This window comes from Danio rerio, chromosome 20, assembly GCF_052040795.2.
Source record: "Danio rerio strain M-AB ecotype USA chromosome 20, GRCz13ab, whole genome shotgun sequence".
Taxonomy (NCBI): domain Eukaryota; kingdom Metazoa; phylum Chordata; class Actinopteri; order Cypriniformes; family Danionidae; genus Danio; species Danio rerio.
This window is the reverse complement of record NC_141040.1, coordinates 24,603,928-24,619,452: the sequence shown is the minus strand read 5'-3', so window position 1 is coordinate 24,619,452 and position 15,525 is coordinate 24,603,928. Positions and strand designations below refer to the sequence as shown.

Below are 15,525 nucleotides of genomic sequence, written 5' to 3'. Positions count from 1 at the left end.
ACTGATTGACTGTGATTTCATACAGTTGAAGTCAGAATTATTAGCCCCCCTTTAAAGATTTTTTCCTTTTTTAAATATTTCCCAAATTATGTTTAACAGAGCAAGGAAATTTTCACAGTATGTCTGATAATATTTTTTCTTCTGAAGAAAGTATTATTTGTTATAATTCGGATAGAATAAAAGCAGTTTTTAATTGTTTAAAAAACATTTTAAGGTCAAAACTATTAGTGCCTTTAAGCTATTTTTTCCGACAGTCTACAGAACAAACCATCATTATACAATAACTTGCCTAATTACTCTAACCTGCCTAGTTAACCTAATTAACCTAGTTATGCCTTTAAAAGTCACTTTAAGCTGTACAGAAGTGTCTTGAAAAATATCAAGTAAAATATTATTTACTGTCATTATGGCAAAATTAAAATAAATCAGTTATTAGAGATAAGTTATTAAAACTATTATGTTTAGAAATGTGTTGAAAAAAATCTTCTCTTCATTAAACAGAAATTAGGGAAAAAAGTAAACAGGGGGGCTAATAATTCAGGGGGCCTAATAATTCTAACCTCAACTGTGTGTCTGTGTGTGTGTGTGTGTGTGTGTGCGTGTGTGTGTGTGTGTGTGTGTGTGTGTGTGTGTATGTATATATATATATATATATATATATATATATATATATATATATATATATATATATATATATATTCAGTACAACAATGGTATACATTTACAATTTCTGCATTCTATTGACAATGTAGAAAATAAAACCCATGTGCATAATATTACAGTTTATATTATTGTATATTATTATATATTTATATTACTACACATTGTATGTTGTAGCTCACATTTATTTTGATCATTAATATAATGTGACTTTTTTTTTTTAATAAGACCGCAGACTGTTTATAAAAAAAGGTAATGTTTTTAAACTTTTATATATGTTTTCATAACTAAATTACCTAACTCAATAAGTTTTTGTTACTGGACATAAACAAATTTGAATAAAAATAGCTAAATTTCCTAAATGTCAATTAAATAATTCACATTTTTATTGAGTATTATTTGATTTACAAAAGTAACTAAAGGACAAAAATAGAAAAGGGTAAAAGGGTTAATCATTGTGATCTTCTGATTGCGACAGAAAAATACTAGGAAAACTCTGTCGACTGATGGCATTTCAGCCTTATAATCTTAAAATGTAAGTAAAATCGCCTGTTTTGTCATCTCTTTAGACATTACGCTAGAGAATCATTCAAATACTAGCTCTAAAATGACGTTGATGAATTAGTAACGGCTTCTGCTGTTCTGACATCAGCTGCAGATGTGAATGAATGGTGGAAGAAAGTAGCTCCTCTCACAAAAGGGTTCTTAAGACTCTCCATGTTTGATTTTCTTTTTTATAAACACAATTTTCCCAACAAACTTTTGTTTAATATTACACTTCTAGCAGTGCAATATGGTTGTATATCGTCACTGGTAGGACACTAAGACACTCAGCCTGCGGCCTCGAGCCAATGTACGCCTCCCACCAGTCATTAATTTTCTTTTCGGCTTAGTCCCTTTATTAATCTGGGGTCAACACAGCGGAATGAACCGCAAACTTATCCAGCATATGTTTTATGTAGCGAATACCCTTCCAGCCACAACCCAACACTGAGAAACACCCACACACACTTGCACATATACACTACAGACAATTTAGCTTATCCAATTCACCTGTACCTCATTCCAGAGGAAACCTACGCGAACATGGGGAGAACAAGCAAACTCCACATAGAAATGCCAACTGACCCAGGCTCGAATCAGCGACCTTCTCGCTGTGAGGCGATTGTGCTACCCACTGCGCCACCATCCTGCCCCACATCACGTATATATCCGTGTGACTGTATCTCAGAAAATAAAAACACAAACACAACAAAATGAGTGAAACTCAAATAAAAAACAGCAACAAATTAAAGCTATTAGTACTACAATAGTATCATACAATAACACTAAAACAAAACCGGTATGAAAAGTCTTAAATTAGCCTCCGCTAGAGTTAACACCATCATCGAGTCACAGATGTTAAAGAGGATGCTGGATTTTTTAGTCCTCCAACCCTGGATCCCAGAAGCTGAAGTCAAGTGTCGTGTTGGCAGACAGAGGCCAAAAATAACTCTGAAAGCTTTTAAGAGCATAATCCCTCTATTCTAGACCCACTGTGTGCCAACACCGCGTTACCCACTGCAGACCTGTCTAATCCCAGAGTATTTTTCACACTGCACATGCCTTTGGATTATCAGGCAGTTCTGCGGTGACCTCTCTCTGAATGACAGCACAATTACATAACCGCTGCTACACGGGACGCCTTTAATAATGAATGCAGTCTTGTGTTTGTGACCACAGGGACACTTTCAACAGTCAGCTTCACCACAGTCTTTTATATGAACCATGACTACAGGATGGGTCACACCAACAAACATAAATAGGATAAATATAGATGAATTTTCATTGACACTAGCGATTCATGCACTTCAACCTTGTGCACTGATGTTTCAAAGTAAATTAAAATACATTATCACCTGACGCTATACATTTGGCAGATATTATAGGAGGAAAATGCTATTACTCAGACACTGTAGGGTAAATTCTTCAAATACAAGAAGAATAACTGCTTTGTTTAGTGTTATATAAATACTTTGCTTAGTTTACCTAATTTACTTAGTTTGTCTGACCAGTAAATCTGTATCCTATGTAATCTACCAGTGAATTTACCACTTTCTAGTCAGTTTGCTAAAACAAAAACGATAAAACAGAGCATCCATGCAAACACAGGGAGAACATGCAAACTCCACACAGAAAGGTCTCCTGGTCCAGGTGGCACTCAAACCAGTGGCCTTCTTGCTGAGGTAACTGTTCTAGCCACTTAGCCACTGTGCTGCCCTATTTTATTATAGTATTATACAATATTATAACTAACCAGACATTGTGTGTTCATATTAAAAGTGAATGCAAATTTTAGTTGCTGAGTATAATGATGCACCTACCATTCTGGAGAGTCTGAGCTCGTGATTCTTTTCCCAGGCTGGTGTGGAAGCCACTGCCCAAGACTGGAGCTTTGGAAGTGCCTGAAAACAACATAAATCTATCAATTTATTATGTTAAAGACTTAAAATCAGGTCATAACAGTAAACATTGAATAGTTAAAAAAAGTTTATTAAAAAGTATTTAAATATTATTTCTTTTCGTTCTATATATGTATGTGTATATATGCGTGTGTGTGTGTGTGTGTGTGTGTGTGTGTGTGTGTGTGTGTGTGTGTGTGTGTGTGTGTGTGTATTTAACTACTAAACTACTAAATTACTAACCTGCTAAACTGCTATTATCCTCTAATACAGTGTACAGACAGAATCTGCGGACATTTTTTGTTATTTCTGCTGAGAATTTTGCAAAAAAAAACTGTGGATTTATTAACTTAATATGTGAAATAAGAAATTACAAATTTTAAACTTTAATGTTTACAATGCAAATACAATTAGATCCACTTAACTGGTAAATAAAGCAAGTCTCTCATATAATATGGATCTACTAAAAGACTGAAAATATGACTTTACATACTGAATTGCAAATAAATCATATGAACATTTTAATATTATTATTATTATATAATATATATATTATTATATTTACTAATATATATTAGTAAATTAATTTAAAAACTGAATAAATATAAGTTTTCACACATTTACACAAGTAAATACATAGACTCAATGTTGGGCTAAAAGTCTTCAGAAATCTGAGAATTTCTGCGTGCGCAGATTTCGTGTGGGCCTATATGGCTTGCGAGGGCTTTTTAACCAAAAATACATGGCTCTCCAGTTGTCTCACTTCAATAATATTTTAATAATAGTTTAAAAAATTATAACCGCCAATAGAAATCAGATTCCTCTTGAAAATACAATTACAGTTCCCTTTTTATTGTATTGTTTTTACAGCAAAACGAATAACTCAATTAACAATAAAAGGACATTCTGACTAATGTGTCTGTGTGACGCTGTGGATAAACTTAAATCGCGACACCAATAAAAGGCTAACAACTCTCTACGGTAACCTTGCACACATACATGCAAACAACATTCATGAGTGGTGATGGTGAAAAGAAATAAATTGTCCTTTCTTCATCCATGGACTTGCTTGAATTTTTGAGTTGTGCATGAACATAAATAAAAGTTTCACTTAAATCTGTACTTTTTATATTAGTGCTCTAATACTAATACTTTCTATTCTATTCCAGCTCATTAAAAATCAATAATAACTTGCTGTCTTTCTAATACCATTAATAAATATTCTGTTATTATTATTATTATTATTATTATTATTATTATTATTATTATTATTATTATTAATTATTCTTAATTAACTATTCTGTCTGCTTACTTTACTCTTCTACCTTTAATAATGTCTATTTTTATATAGAAAAATAAAACAATCTAATTTCTCTCTTTATCTCTCTATTATTTTACTCTTTTGTTGATTTGATTACTTCTATTGTCCTATTTATATGTCATTTTATATAAAAGCATCTGCCAAATTATTAAATGCACACAGGACTATTGACTTAGAAAATATCAATGATCTACAAACAAAACCGTTTTCCACAAGAGCCATTTTAAGCTGTTAAGTAAATCTCTAGTGCCCTCTAACGGCCGCATGTGTAAATTACAGCATAATTATTATATGTTACTACAGCGACACCTACCAGAACTTAGAGAGACTTATAAGAGGTCGGGGAAGCTAATGAGAAAGGTCTGGCTGCAGACCGAGTGCACATGCAAGCTGAGACTGCTTACAAGCTTTCACAGTTTTTCTCAGTTGCTTTGGTGCATTTCTCAGATCAGAACAGAACAGAAATACTCGAGACCTGTTCAATCTTTAAATCATTGTGTCATTTGTGCATAATTTATTTGAAAAAGTTGCAAATGCTTTGGCACATCCATGCAAAATATGTACAATTATTTGCTTTTTCTACATTATAAATTGCTTTTGCCATGTTGATTAAAATGTATTGTTGACAGTTGACAGTAAGTTTCTGTCATGACTTTGTACACTGCTAGCTTGTTTTAACTAATTATTAGCATGTTTAACAGACTATGCAATGTTTCCAGCATGATTTAACACTGCTGGTGTGTCTGGGCATGATTTAACACCCTGCTATTTTTCACACTATTGGTATTTTTAAGAAAGTTGTTAACATGTTTCTATTATGATTTACTACACGCATGTCAGCATGAGCTGTTGAGTAACTGTCATTTTCAAGAGTGTTTAGGATGTTGGTAGTATGTTCAGCACATGGTTAACATGAATAAATATTTTATATTAGAAATATATTACCAGGTAATTACCAGTTTAAAATGTTATTTAATCCTAACATCACAGGATTCTTTAGAAATTTGTTTAATATTCTGATTTGATGGTCAGGAAACATTTTTATAATTATGTCAAATAATAATTAAATTAATTTCATATCAAATAATCTGCCTAATAAACATTTGAAGAGTGGTGAATAATAGTGTATATTCTTTTTTTTTTTTTCCTTATTACTGTTATTTTCCTTATGGATGTACAATGTACACCAATACGTTGGAGATGGTTATTTTAGATGAGGAAATAAGATCATTTAAGATAGTGGAGCCAAACCTGACCAGGAATTAGCAATTACAAAGGAATCAAAACTTTGCTATTTTCAATATCAATATTATCACAGCAAGTAATCACAGCAATAAATGCTTTCAGTGTTTGAAAAAAAAGTAAAAGAAAAAATTGACTATTTCAGGTTCGCTGTGAAATTCTTCTATCCACTGGACACTGTAAAAAAAGGTTTAACACTTTAGTTTAATTAACAATTCTTGCTATTAACAAGTGGCTTATTGCCTTCCTAATAATAGGACATTGGCTACTTATTTGTACTTATGAATTAACATATATGTAATAAACATATTCTACATAATTTTATTCTACATCCCTAATCCTACCCAATACCTAAACCCAAACTACTACCTTAATAACAATTAATGAGTAGCAAATTTGGAGTTTACTAAGGCAAAATACTAGTTAATAGTTTGGTAATAGAGAGAATTGTTCCTTAAAATGTGTGACCAAGAATCTATACCACCAGGATGAAGGCTTTGACTTTGGTACAGCAAATATTCCATACAGTAAATGTTCAAAAGATATCAAAACTAACCATATTGATTTTGTTAGCTCAAATTGCTAGTTTTGTGGTGAACAATTCATCTGTACATGTCATTAAGGGAAAAAAGGTTGCCCTTCTAATGTTTAATTGAAATCTGTTGGGTTTTTTTCAGTTAAATCATTAGATTGTCAATATCCTTTTGGGCAGAATTGGAAGTGGCTGACATTTTTAACCACTTTTAAAGTTTTGAAAACAAACAGAAATGGTGAGCAGGAGGAATCTGTTAGGTTGTAATAACTCTCCCCATATACTTTTCTCAATCTTTCTGAATGAAATGCCTACTTTACATTCATTCAGCTCACAGTAGATAAGACAAGCCACGCCCACTGTTTTCTCATTTTATATTCCATTTCTCTAGAAACTGCATCACAATACATAAAAAATAATAGTTACAGCTTCCGGTTGATGGGGACTTTAATAGTGATGCTTTCTATCACAGAAAGAGTAAACAAAAAGTATTCTATTTATGGGCTCTTACATAAACTACAAGGACCAAATGGAAACCTTATCAGCTCTCATACAGCCTCTATTTTAACGAGACCATTTCTGCAAGGAGCACTTTCACTTCTAGCAATATTCCATATCTATACATTCATTCAATCCCAAGTCTTTGAGAAGTCTGGTTCAGTTTACCCCTCAGATGATTTTTAAAAACATCTCTGGTCCTCCTATAACACATGCAATGACAGCAAAACTTTTTGATGGTTTGTTTGAAGACAACATATCTTTCCTTTTGTCACACAGAAAACTCATAATGAACATCTTAAAACCCATAAATGAACCCCTTCTTCCCTTATTGTAGTCTTTCTAAAGATACAAAGATCATTTTTTTAATAAAAAAATAACAACACAATGAAGTTAACTATAGGCATTTTCTTTCCATTCAGCAGTAAACCAATGTTAAGTTAACTTTAATGGAACACCATAGTACATCCAGTTCAACCTATAAATCGCCTTTAATGTTCTGCAAATAAAATGGGCATCTATATGATTCATTAAGAGGCACTTTGTTCTTCACCAGTAAAAAGAGGTCACTAAGGTTGCAGCATTCTTAATAATAAGAGATCATATTCCATTTCTTTATTATAATACATATAGGCAACATGCAATATCATAAAACGGCAATTTTTGCTCAACAATTCAGGGAAAAGAATGATAAAATAAAAGCTGAAAGCAGAAAAAAAAATATTTTCACTGAAAAATAAATAGTGAATTAAAATTTGTAAAAACAAAAACAAAAAAAAAACAAGAAAGTATGTTAAATGAGATTCTGAATAATTTTATGACATACTTCAAAAAATAAAGATGATTTAGTATTAAAAAATACTAAGTATTCCTAAATTTTATTTTTATTATGTTTTTAAATAAATTGGTCTTACACTTCATATTTTCTGATTATTCATAGTGTATGAATTAATTCCGGTTCATTTACTTTTTCCGGTACATTTACCGGAATTACCGGTACTTTAACTTAAACCGACATACATTGGTGGTAGAAGTTGATATTTCAGAAATTATGGGATGTGGGAAAAATGCATTGAGTGTGTTAACTAGCGACATTAGGAGTTAAAAAATGTAATCCATTTTTTTTCTTGGTGGAGCAGTTATGGGATGAAAGTAAAACAAAACATATGATTGCCTCATATGGAAAATTCAAGCCCATTATCCTGTCATACTTTCTGCAAATAATTTGCTATAATATGTCAAAACTGCTTTTGCAACTGACATGGATTTTGAATTATCTAGCTGGTTAAGTTAACTTTAATGGAACACCATAGTACATCCAGTTCAACCTATAAATCGCCTTTAATGTTCTGCAAATAAAAAGGGCATCTATATCTTGGATGGTCTGATAGTGAATGAACATCAAGTTTTAATTTTATTGTAGTTTTTAGGATGAGTTTTGACCATTAGGACCAGCTGCATTAAAATGCATTATAATTTAATTTCATCCTACCACATTTTAACTGTACTTTATTTTACAGTATGTGTACTGAACATGTTCTTACAGTGTACTTACCTTATACTGGGTTTTACAAGATAACTATACGAGTTAAGGTTCAGGGGTATGTGCTTCTGTGAGAACATGTTTAGACTGTGGCTAGCCAATAAATTAAATTGTGCAAAAGCATAAAAGAGTTTAAAACATTATCTGTGAGAAATCTTTTCCTATTTTAGATTTCGGTATATTTTCTCTATATTTTCTTTCTGTATTTTCATTTGAGCATTTATTTTTTTTCAAAAAAATTATAATTTATTATAGTAAAAGGCACTCCAAGTGACCAAGCGTACAGATTGCCCTGAAACATGGGGCATGATCCCAACTATCATTTTTTTTAGTTTAAGAAAACAGCTCTTACCATCTGCAGACACAAACTGGCCGACGGCTGAAGAGACTCCTCCACTGTTTTCCACAAACTGAACCTCAGACACAATGATGTTATCCTCCAGAACTGAACCACAGGCTGTGCAGACTGCACTCCCCCGGGCTGGATCTGTGTCGATGTCCGATCCACCACAGTTCTTGCACTGGCGACTCATACTGACTGAAGACTCAGACCTGAGGAGCACACACCAACTCCATTACAGAACAGGAAACACTTTACAAAACATACTGTTTTTATGTTTTTGTCAGTTTCTTGTTATTAAGATATTATAAACATAAAACACGTATTAAAAACCGAATAACCAGCAATATAATGTTTTCAACAGAACCTTATCTTCAACGGGGATTGAACTCGGGTCGCACGGCTTCATTGGTCTTGCATATTCCGCTCTGCTACGCGACAGTTAGCATACCGGATACACAATGCACATTTGTGGCCCTGTTCATTGTCGGTCATTATTCCTATATTCTTATATTAGGATTCATTTTATTTTATGTTTTATGTTCTAATGCACATCAATAGTAACGTTATTTTTGCTAAGCTAATGTTTTGATATGGTTTATGTATGTGCACATATGCTACAGAATGAAAGCTAGCTTGAATGATACGACCCTAAACATTCTACAAACAGCTTAGTTTATCGCTTTATTCTTTATTTCATAATGTAACATAAACATACACAATTTACGCTAGCCTTTAACAGTAAGATAGCCACTCACCAGTCAAAGGAAGTAAAGACTTTAGCTCAACAACTTTAAAACCGTATCCAGTCGTATTTCTTGTTGTTTGATAAACTATTTAGATAGCAAATCCTGTTTTACTATGACCAACATGTTTAAAAGAGTTAAATCAATCTGTTTTGGTAAAATACTTCATTTAATTCCTAACAACATACTATTGTGACTTTCCAGATCAGTCCATCTACCCAACTGAAACACAACATTAAGGGCTGTTCTAAAAACAGAACATAGAGGGGTGGCCAATATCCAAAAGTTCTTATTTCAATTGTTATCATGAGTTTATTTTGCTTATACGTATTGTGTGTGAACTTAAATACCTAAGAATTATATAAATGCTGAATGTATATTACTACAATACCATTTAATCGTTTTATGTAATAGCCTAAATTCAAAACACCCCCATATTGATTTAACTGAACCAGTGGCAAACCCCAGCTCTAAAGCGCGATAATATGAAGGGTCAGTGCTTTAGCCGTTACGCTAACGCTATTCTCTTTTTGTTTTGTTAAAATTAAGTATTGTTCTTTATATTTATTGCTGCTTACTGCATGTCTTTGAAGAAACGTAAATAAATATCGTTAGCTGGCTGGATTTAAGACTTTAATTTTGACAGACTTTATGACACAATGACCGGGAAGTAAACATCGTGCAGTTCAAAATGTGCGCAAATAGTTTTAGTTAACGTTAGTTGAAATGTTTATTCATTGTTTTATTAACGTTAAACTGTTATTATGGAGATTCAAGTTTGGTGATGGAGTGGGAACAACTTGAGCTGAATCCAAGGATTATTGCTGCTGTTAAAAAAGGTTGATAAACAATCCCTTATTGCGATACATTGCTGACAGAGTGCGTTACAGTTTATTTATCTTCGTGGTAAACGTTATTTCAATGTTTAGGCAATTTTAGATCAGCCAAAGAGATCCTGTGTGTATCTGGTGCAGATCTGCAGAGACTGACGCGCTTGTCAAAGGCTGATGTCCAGCGTCTTCATCAGGCGGTAGCGGCTTCTGTGCGCAAGTCTAAACCCGTCACAGGTTATACTTTTGTATTATTTTAATTTTAAACATCCGGTGTTGTTATAGAGGTAATTACAGAACTTTTTTTCTGATTTTATTGATCAAAGAGACAGTTCTCCCCCCCAAAAAATGAAAATTCTGTCATCATTTTCTCACCCTTGATTTGTTTCAAAACCGTTTGAGGTGTTTTTGTTCTGTTGAATATAAAATGAGATATTTCGATAAATGTTGGAAACCTGTAACTATTGACTTTCATAGTGATTTCCGTCCTACTTTCCAACATTCTTTAAAATAACTTTTGTGTTCAAGAGAACAACAAACTCAACTGGTTTGTAATAATTCAAGAATAAGGAAATGACGACAGCATTTGTATTTCTGGGTGATCAATGCCTTTAAATTCTTTGAATATTTATATGATTTTAACAAATAAGAAAAAAAAGATTAAATAAGATTTATATAAACATCTGAAATTGTTGTTCATATAAACATGTGAAATAGATTATCTAGAAAAGATACAAACTAGATTAGAATGAATTATAATTAGCTTAAAAGTAAAGTAAATGCGTTGTAAATGAAATGCAAGAGTAGAAAATAAACATTGCCAATATAATATTTAGCGCTATTTATAATATTAATTATTTACAGTATACAACATTATGTACATTATATAGATATCTTTTACATTTTAGGATGTAAATAGAAAAAATAAAATAGACTGAAAAACCCCTGCTTTAAAAGTCAACCATGTCAAATAAATCTAAACTTTATAAACAATTTCCGGATATTCAAAAATACTATTTTTAAATCTGTTTAATGAAGAAACAAGAAATTTGCTCGTAAACCAACATTAAACAGAACCAGCTCTCTTTTTAAAAGTTATATTCATTACATTTATAAAAATCAAATATAGTAAGTTAATTTCATTAATAAAAGCTGATTATACAGTAGGTCTCTAGTCTGTTTCAAGCACAAACAACGTGAGTGTGAGTCCTAAATCAACAAAAACATGGTTAAGCTAATAAATAATATTTTGAGCAAAACTATTATTTTGACTTCTCAGCATTGCAGTTGATCCAGGGAGAATGTCCTGTTTTGGAGCCTGGACACCGGCTCTCTTTTGCCTGCCCTGTTCTGGACGGTCTGATGCGTGGTGGTCTCCCATTACGAGGAATAACAGAACTGGCAGGCGAGAGCGCTGCTGGAAAAACCCAGTTTTGTTTGCAGCTTTGCTTGTCTGTCCAGTATCCACAAGAACACGGAGGACTGAATTCAGGTAGTGCACATACTGTGATCGTTCTTAATTAATGCTTTTTTTAATGTTATCAAATGATTCTTTCATTCTCGACAAGATTTTGTGATATTTAAACATTTTTTGCAACAAATTACATTTTATTGGGTGTTTTCAGAACTGAAGAAAGTACTCATTTGGACAAAGTTCAGATGAAATGCTGATTTAAACAACTTTTAATGCTGTCACCTAACAGGGGCTGTTTACATTTGCACTGAGGATTCTTTCCCTATCAAACGACTACGGCAACTCATTACCCAGCAGCCCCGGCTCAGACCTGACCTGCCGCCAGCCCTGATCCACAGTCTGCGTTTTAGTGACAACATCTACATCGAGCATGCAGCAGACCTGGTGAGACTGACAGAAACTCCGGTTTAGGCCAGACATTGTTTTAATTATTTTTTTTTTTTTTTTACTTTATTGCTTTTCATATTTTGATTTATTATTATTAATATTATGATTATGAAAGGAAAACATTTAACATATACCTTTTTAAAAGATTTTATTCTGTTGCAGTTCATCAATTTGTGTCTGTAGTTTTCAGTTACAATACATTTTTAATGGCTGCTTTCTAATAAAAATTCTCCTGTAATGAGCAATAAATCTCCACTTCAGCTGCACTTCCATACATCAAACTACAGATTTATTCCTATCTATATATTTTGAAGGTTTTTACTGATGTTCATTTGTAGTATGACTGGCTATTCACATTTTATTCTACATAAGAGTGTGAAAAAAACCCTGAATTATAGAGAATTATAAGATTTCAAAAATCTGATTTGGTCTTAATATTAAACTGCTATACATGTGCTTATCTATTATGATCTCACATCAAAAAATAAATGCAGTGTATTACTGTGTTCAAATTGCATTGCAGAACACCTGTGATGCTATTGAGGTGGGATTTGAGTAGGTTTATAATAAGGGATAAGTATGTTTAAGGGTAGGATTAGGTGTAATTATACATGTAATTACAGCAATAATGTAAGTAGACAGTAGTTAAGGCCAATAAATATAAAGTGGGACATTCAATCTGTTTAGTAAAATTAAACAAGAATTTTCAACCTGACTATATCAGTGTAGATTTTTGTTAAATCTAAGAGTCAAATTTTCAGACATGCAATGAAATAATTCCTTTGCATTTGTATTTAGACCCATTATTTAAGAAAACATGTAATACAAAAAAACAGTTTTTAATTCTTAATGTAATCAATTGTCTGTGAAAGTCTTAATAACTATAAGTTGTTTTTTTCAGCAGCAGGGTCTTGCTGTAGTAAGTCAGTAGTCATCAGTAAGGCATTGACTGTGTTTTTCTGTGTGCGCAGGAGGCTCTGCAGGTGTGTGTGTCTCAGCGTGTGCCGGTGCTGCTGAAGCGAGGTCTGGTCAGACTGCTAGTGGTAGACTCTGTGGCAGCTCTGTTTCGCAGTGAGTTTCAGGCTGATGAGGCCGTTCAGAGGTCTCGACATCTGCTGGCTTTTTCCAGTACGCTCCACCGCCTCAGTCACACATACGCTGCACCTGTACTGTGTGTCAACCAGGTCAGACTAACATCTCATCTCTATCACCTGATCTGTAATACTGCACGGCATGCTCAGGATGCGCTTTGGAGGTTGTTGTATGAATTTGAATAACACGTATGTTTCATCTGGTATTCTTGTACTTCAGGTTACAGATGTTGTTGACGGCCCAAATCCAGGAAGATGCGATTATGGGTGAGTGTGTTTACAAATATGGGTATTTTAATGTATTTGTGACTTTTATTTGACCAAAATTACTGTAAAACAATAATATTAGCAAATGTTATTACTATTATATTACAGATTATATATTATATAATGAATCATAGTGTTTAATAATGTAATATACTATAATATCGCATTCTGATATTATAATATAAGTTATATAAGTTCATATAAGTCATATTCTGCTATTGAAAAGAACTGTTTTCTATTTTAATATATTTTTAAAAGTCATTAATTCCGGTTATTGCAAAGCTGGATTTTCAACACCATCATGTCAGTCTTCAGTATCACATGATCTTTTAGAAATAATTCTAAATAGTGTTTAATTATAGCAGAAATTATTATTCAATGATAAATCGAAAGCGCCAAAGGTTTGATCATCTTTTCTACAAAAAACTTTTGGCAGAAACAAACCAATAAAATAAAACAAATCATACACCAAATGTTTGAATGATCATGATTTATAAAAATATAACGCAGCAACAAACTAAAAAAAAACATACTTAAATGTACACCAATTTCAGTTTCTACAAAATCAGACTGATAGCAAATTTAGACTTGCGATTATTGGAAAAAAAGAAAATTACATTTAAAATATTTTCAGACATGAAGTATATAATATTAAAAAAAAAAACGGTTTTACTGTATTTATGAAAAACATGCAACCTTGGAAAACCTATCTTAATCCAAATGTGGACTAAAATCTGAATCTAATCAGATAATATTTTGATCTCTGAAGCTCTCTCATTTTTTTTATTACTTATAATACACAGACTGGTGGGCAGTAAAGTGCTTCCAGCATTGGGCATCGCCTGGGCCAATCAGGTGATGGTGAGGCTAATGCTCAGGAGGCTGGCAGGACAGGTCAAATCAGACAGCCGAAGCTGTGCTCCTCGAAAATTAGAAGTGGTTTTTGCCCCACACCTGCCTCGATCAAGCTGCCTGTGTGGGGTTTGGGAGGAAGGGGTGAGAGGAATCCCTGATGGAGACTCAGATCTGCAGACACAGTGATTCAGCAGATGGAGAACTCTCTCTCAGTACTACAGGACAGTTAATGGAGGTAATAGCTCAACATTTGTAAGGACTTTGTGAGGAATGGTTGCATTTTTACCATTTGAAACGAATATGCATTATTTCCAAGTACGTTTGTAAAATCAATTCAATTTTTTATAATACTTTAATTTCTTTTCTTTTTTTTAAATATTGATATTATGTCCTTTAATAAATGTTTTTTTATGTTTTCAAATGTTTTTTATTCTATCTGTAATAAGCGAAGTGAATAAAGGGTGATGCTTTCTCACTGCTGCCCTTGAATATAACGAACAGTTTTATTCTTTTATCTGAAATCACAGATACCATTAGAACAAGTCTCACATTTCAAGCATAACAACAAATTAAGCCTTTTTCCTATAAAAATAACTGAGGCTACAAACAGTCTTTGTCCCATGCTGTGCCCAATAGGTTCATGTAACAATGTAAATTGATTTAATGTGACAGATGACCTTTCAATCAGACTGATCTATTTGGGCAAGTTCAAACAATGTAATCTATGGTAAGAGCAACTCTATTGATTACAAAAACAATTATATTGTGTATGTATATAAATGTATATAACACCTTATATACATTTTCTGACCCATTTTATTTTATGCTAATTATAATTTTAAGAGTATATATTGTAACCATAATTTTGAGACTTGTTATGACGTGTTAAGAGTTATAATGACCAGCAGAGGGAGCTGAAATCCAAACAAACTCTGTCGTTCATGCTTCATCTGGCACATAGGACTGTCCTTTACCACTGAAGCTGAAGGATAAATATTGCACTGATATATATGTCTAATCCACAACACAATAGATAAAGAAGCGCTTCACAACTCCCTATTGTCCACAATAATATTTCAAGGTCCCAAGGCTTTGCCAGTTGTTTGTAATTAACTAGATATTAGTATTCATATCTATTAAGGATAAAAGAAAAAGGGGAAAAAATCATAGAAATAATTTAAAGCCTTTTATTTTTGAGGAAATTTCCCAGTTCTATAAATGTATGCTAATATAATATAATATAATGTAATAATTCACAAATAAATATAAAATATAGTATAATACTCTCATACAGCATA

The 15,525-nt window shown here is 32.6% G+C and overlaps 2 protein-coding genes across 15 annotated transcripts in view; one reads left to right on the top strand and one right to left on the bottom strand.

The window, feature by feature from the left end:
* brf1b (BRF1 general transcription factor IIIB subunit b) overlaps positions 1 to 15,525 on the bottom strand; it is a 204,450-nt gene that overhangs the window by 113,828 nt on the left and 75,097 nt on the right. For 9 of the 14 annotated variants that reach the window (XR_015517468.1, XR_015517473.1, XR_015517469.1 and 6 more), the window contains 3 exon segments: positions 9,336 to 9,547; positions 8,590 to 8,789; positions 3,024 to 3,104 (listed from right to left, as the gene is read on the bottom strand). Coding sequence is in view for 3 of the 14 variants with exons in the window: in NM_199889.1 (NP_956183.1) it covers positions 3,024 to 3,104; positions 8,590 to 8,770 (262 nt within the window). In the remaining 11 variants the exon portion in view is untranslated. 14 annotated transcript variants of the gene reach the window in all.
* On the top strand, positions 10,009 to 14,648 carry xrcc3 (X-ray repair complementing 3). Its single transcript, NM_001013541.1, is given in 7 exon segments — positions 10,009 to 10,162; positions 10,253 to 10,390; positions 11,433 to 11,645; positions 11,857 to 12,011; positions 12,986 to 13,198; positions 13,326 to 13,372; positions 14,176 to 14,648. Coding segments are annotated over 7 exon segments (1,059 nt in total). The 5' UTR covers positions 10,009 to 10,107; the 3' UTR covers positions 14,414 to 14,648.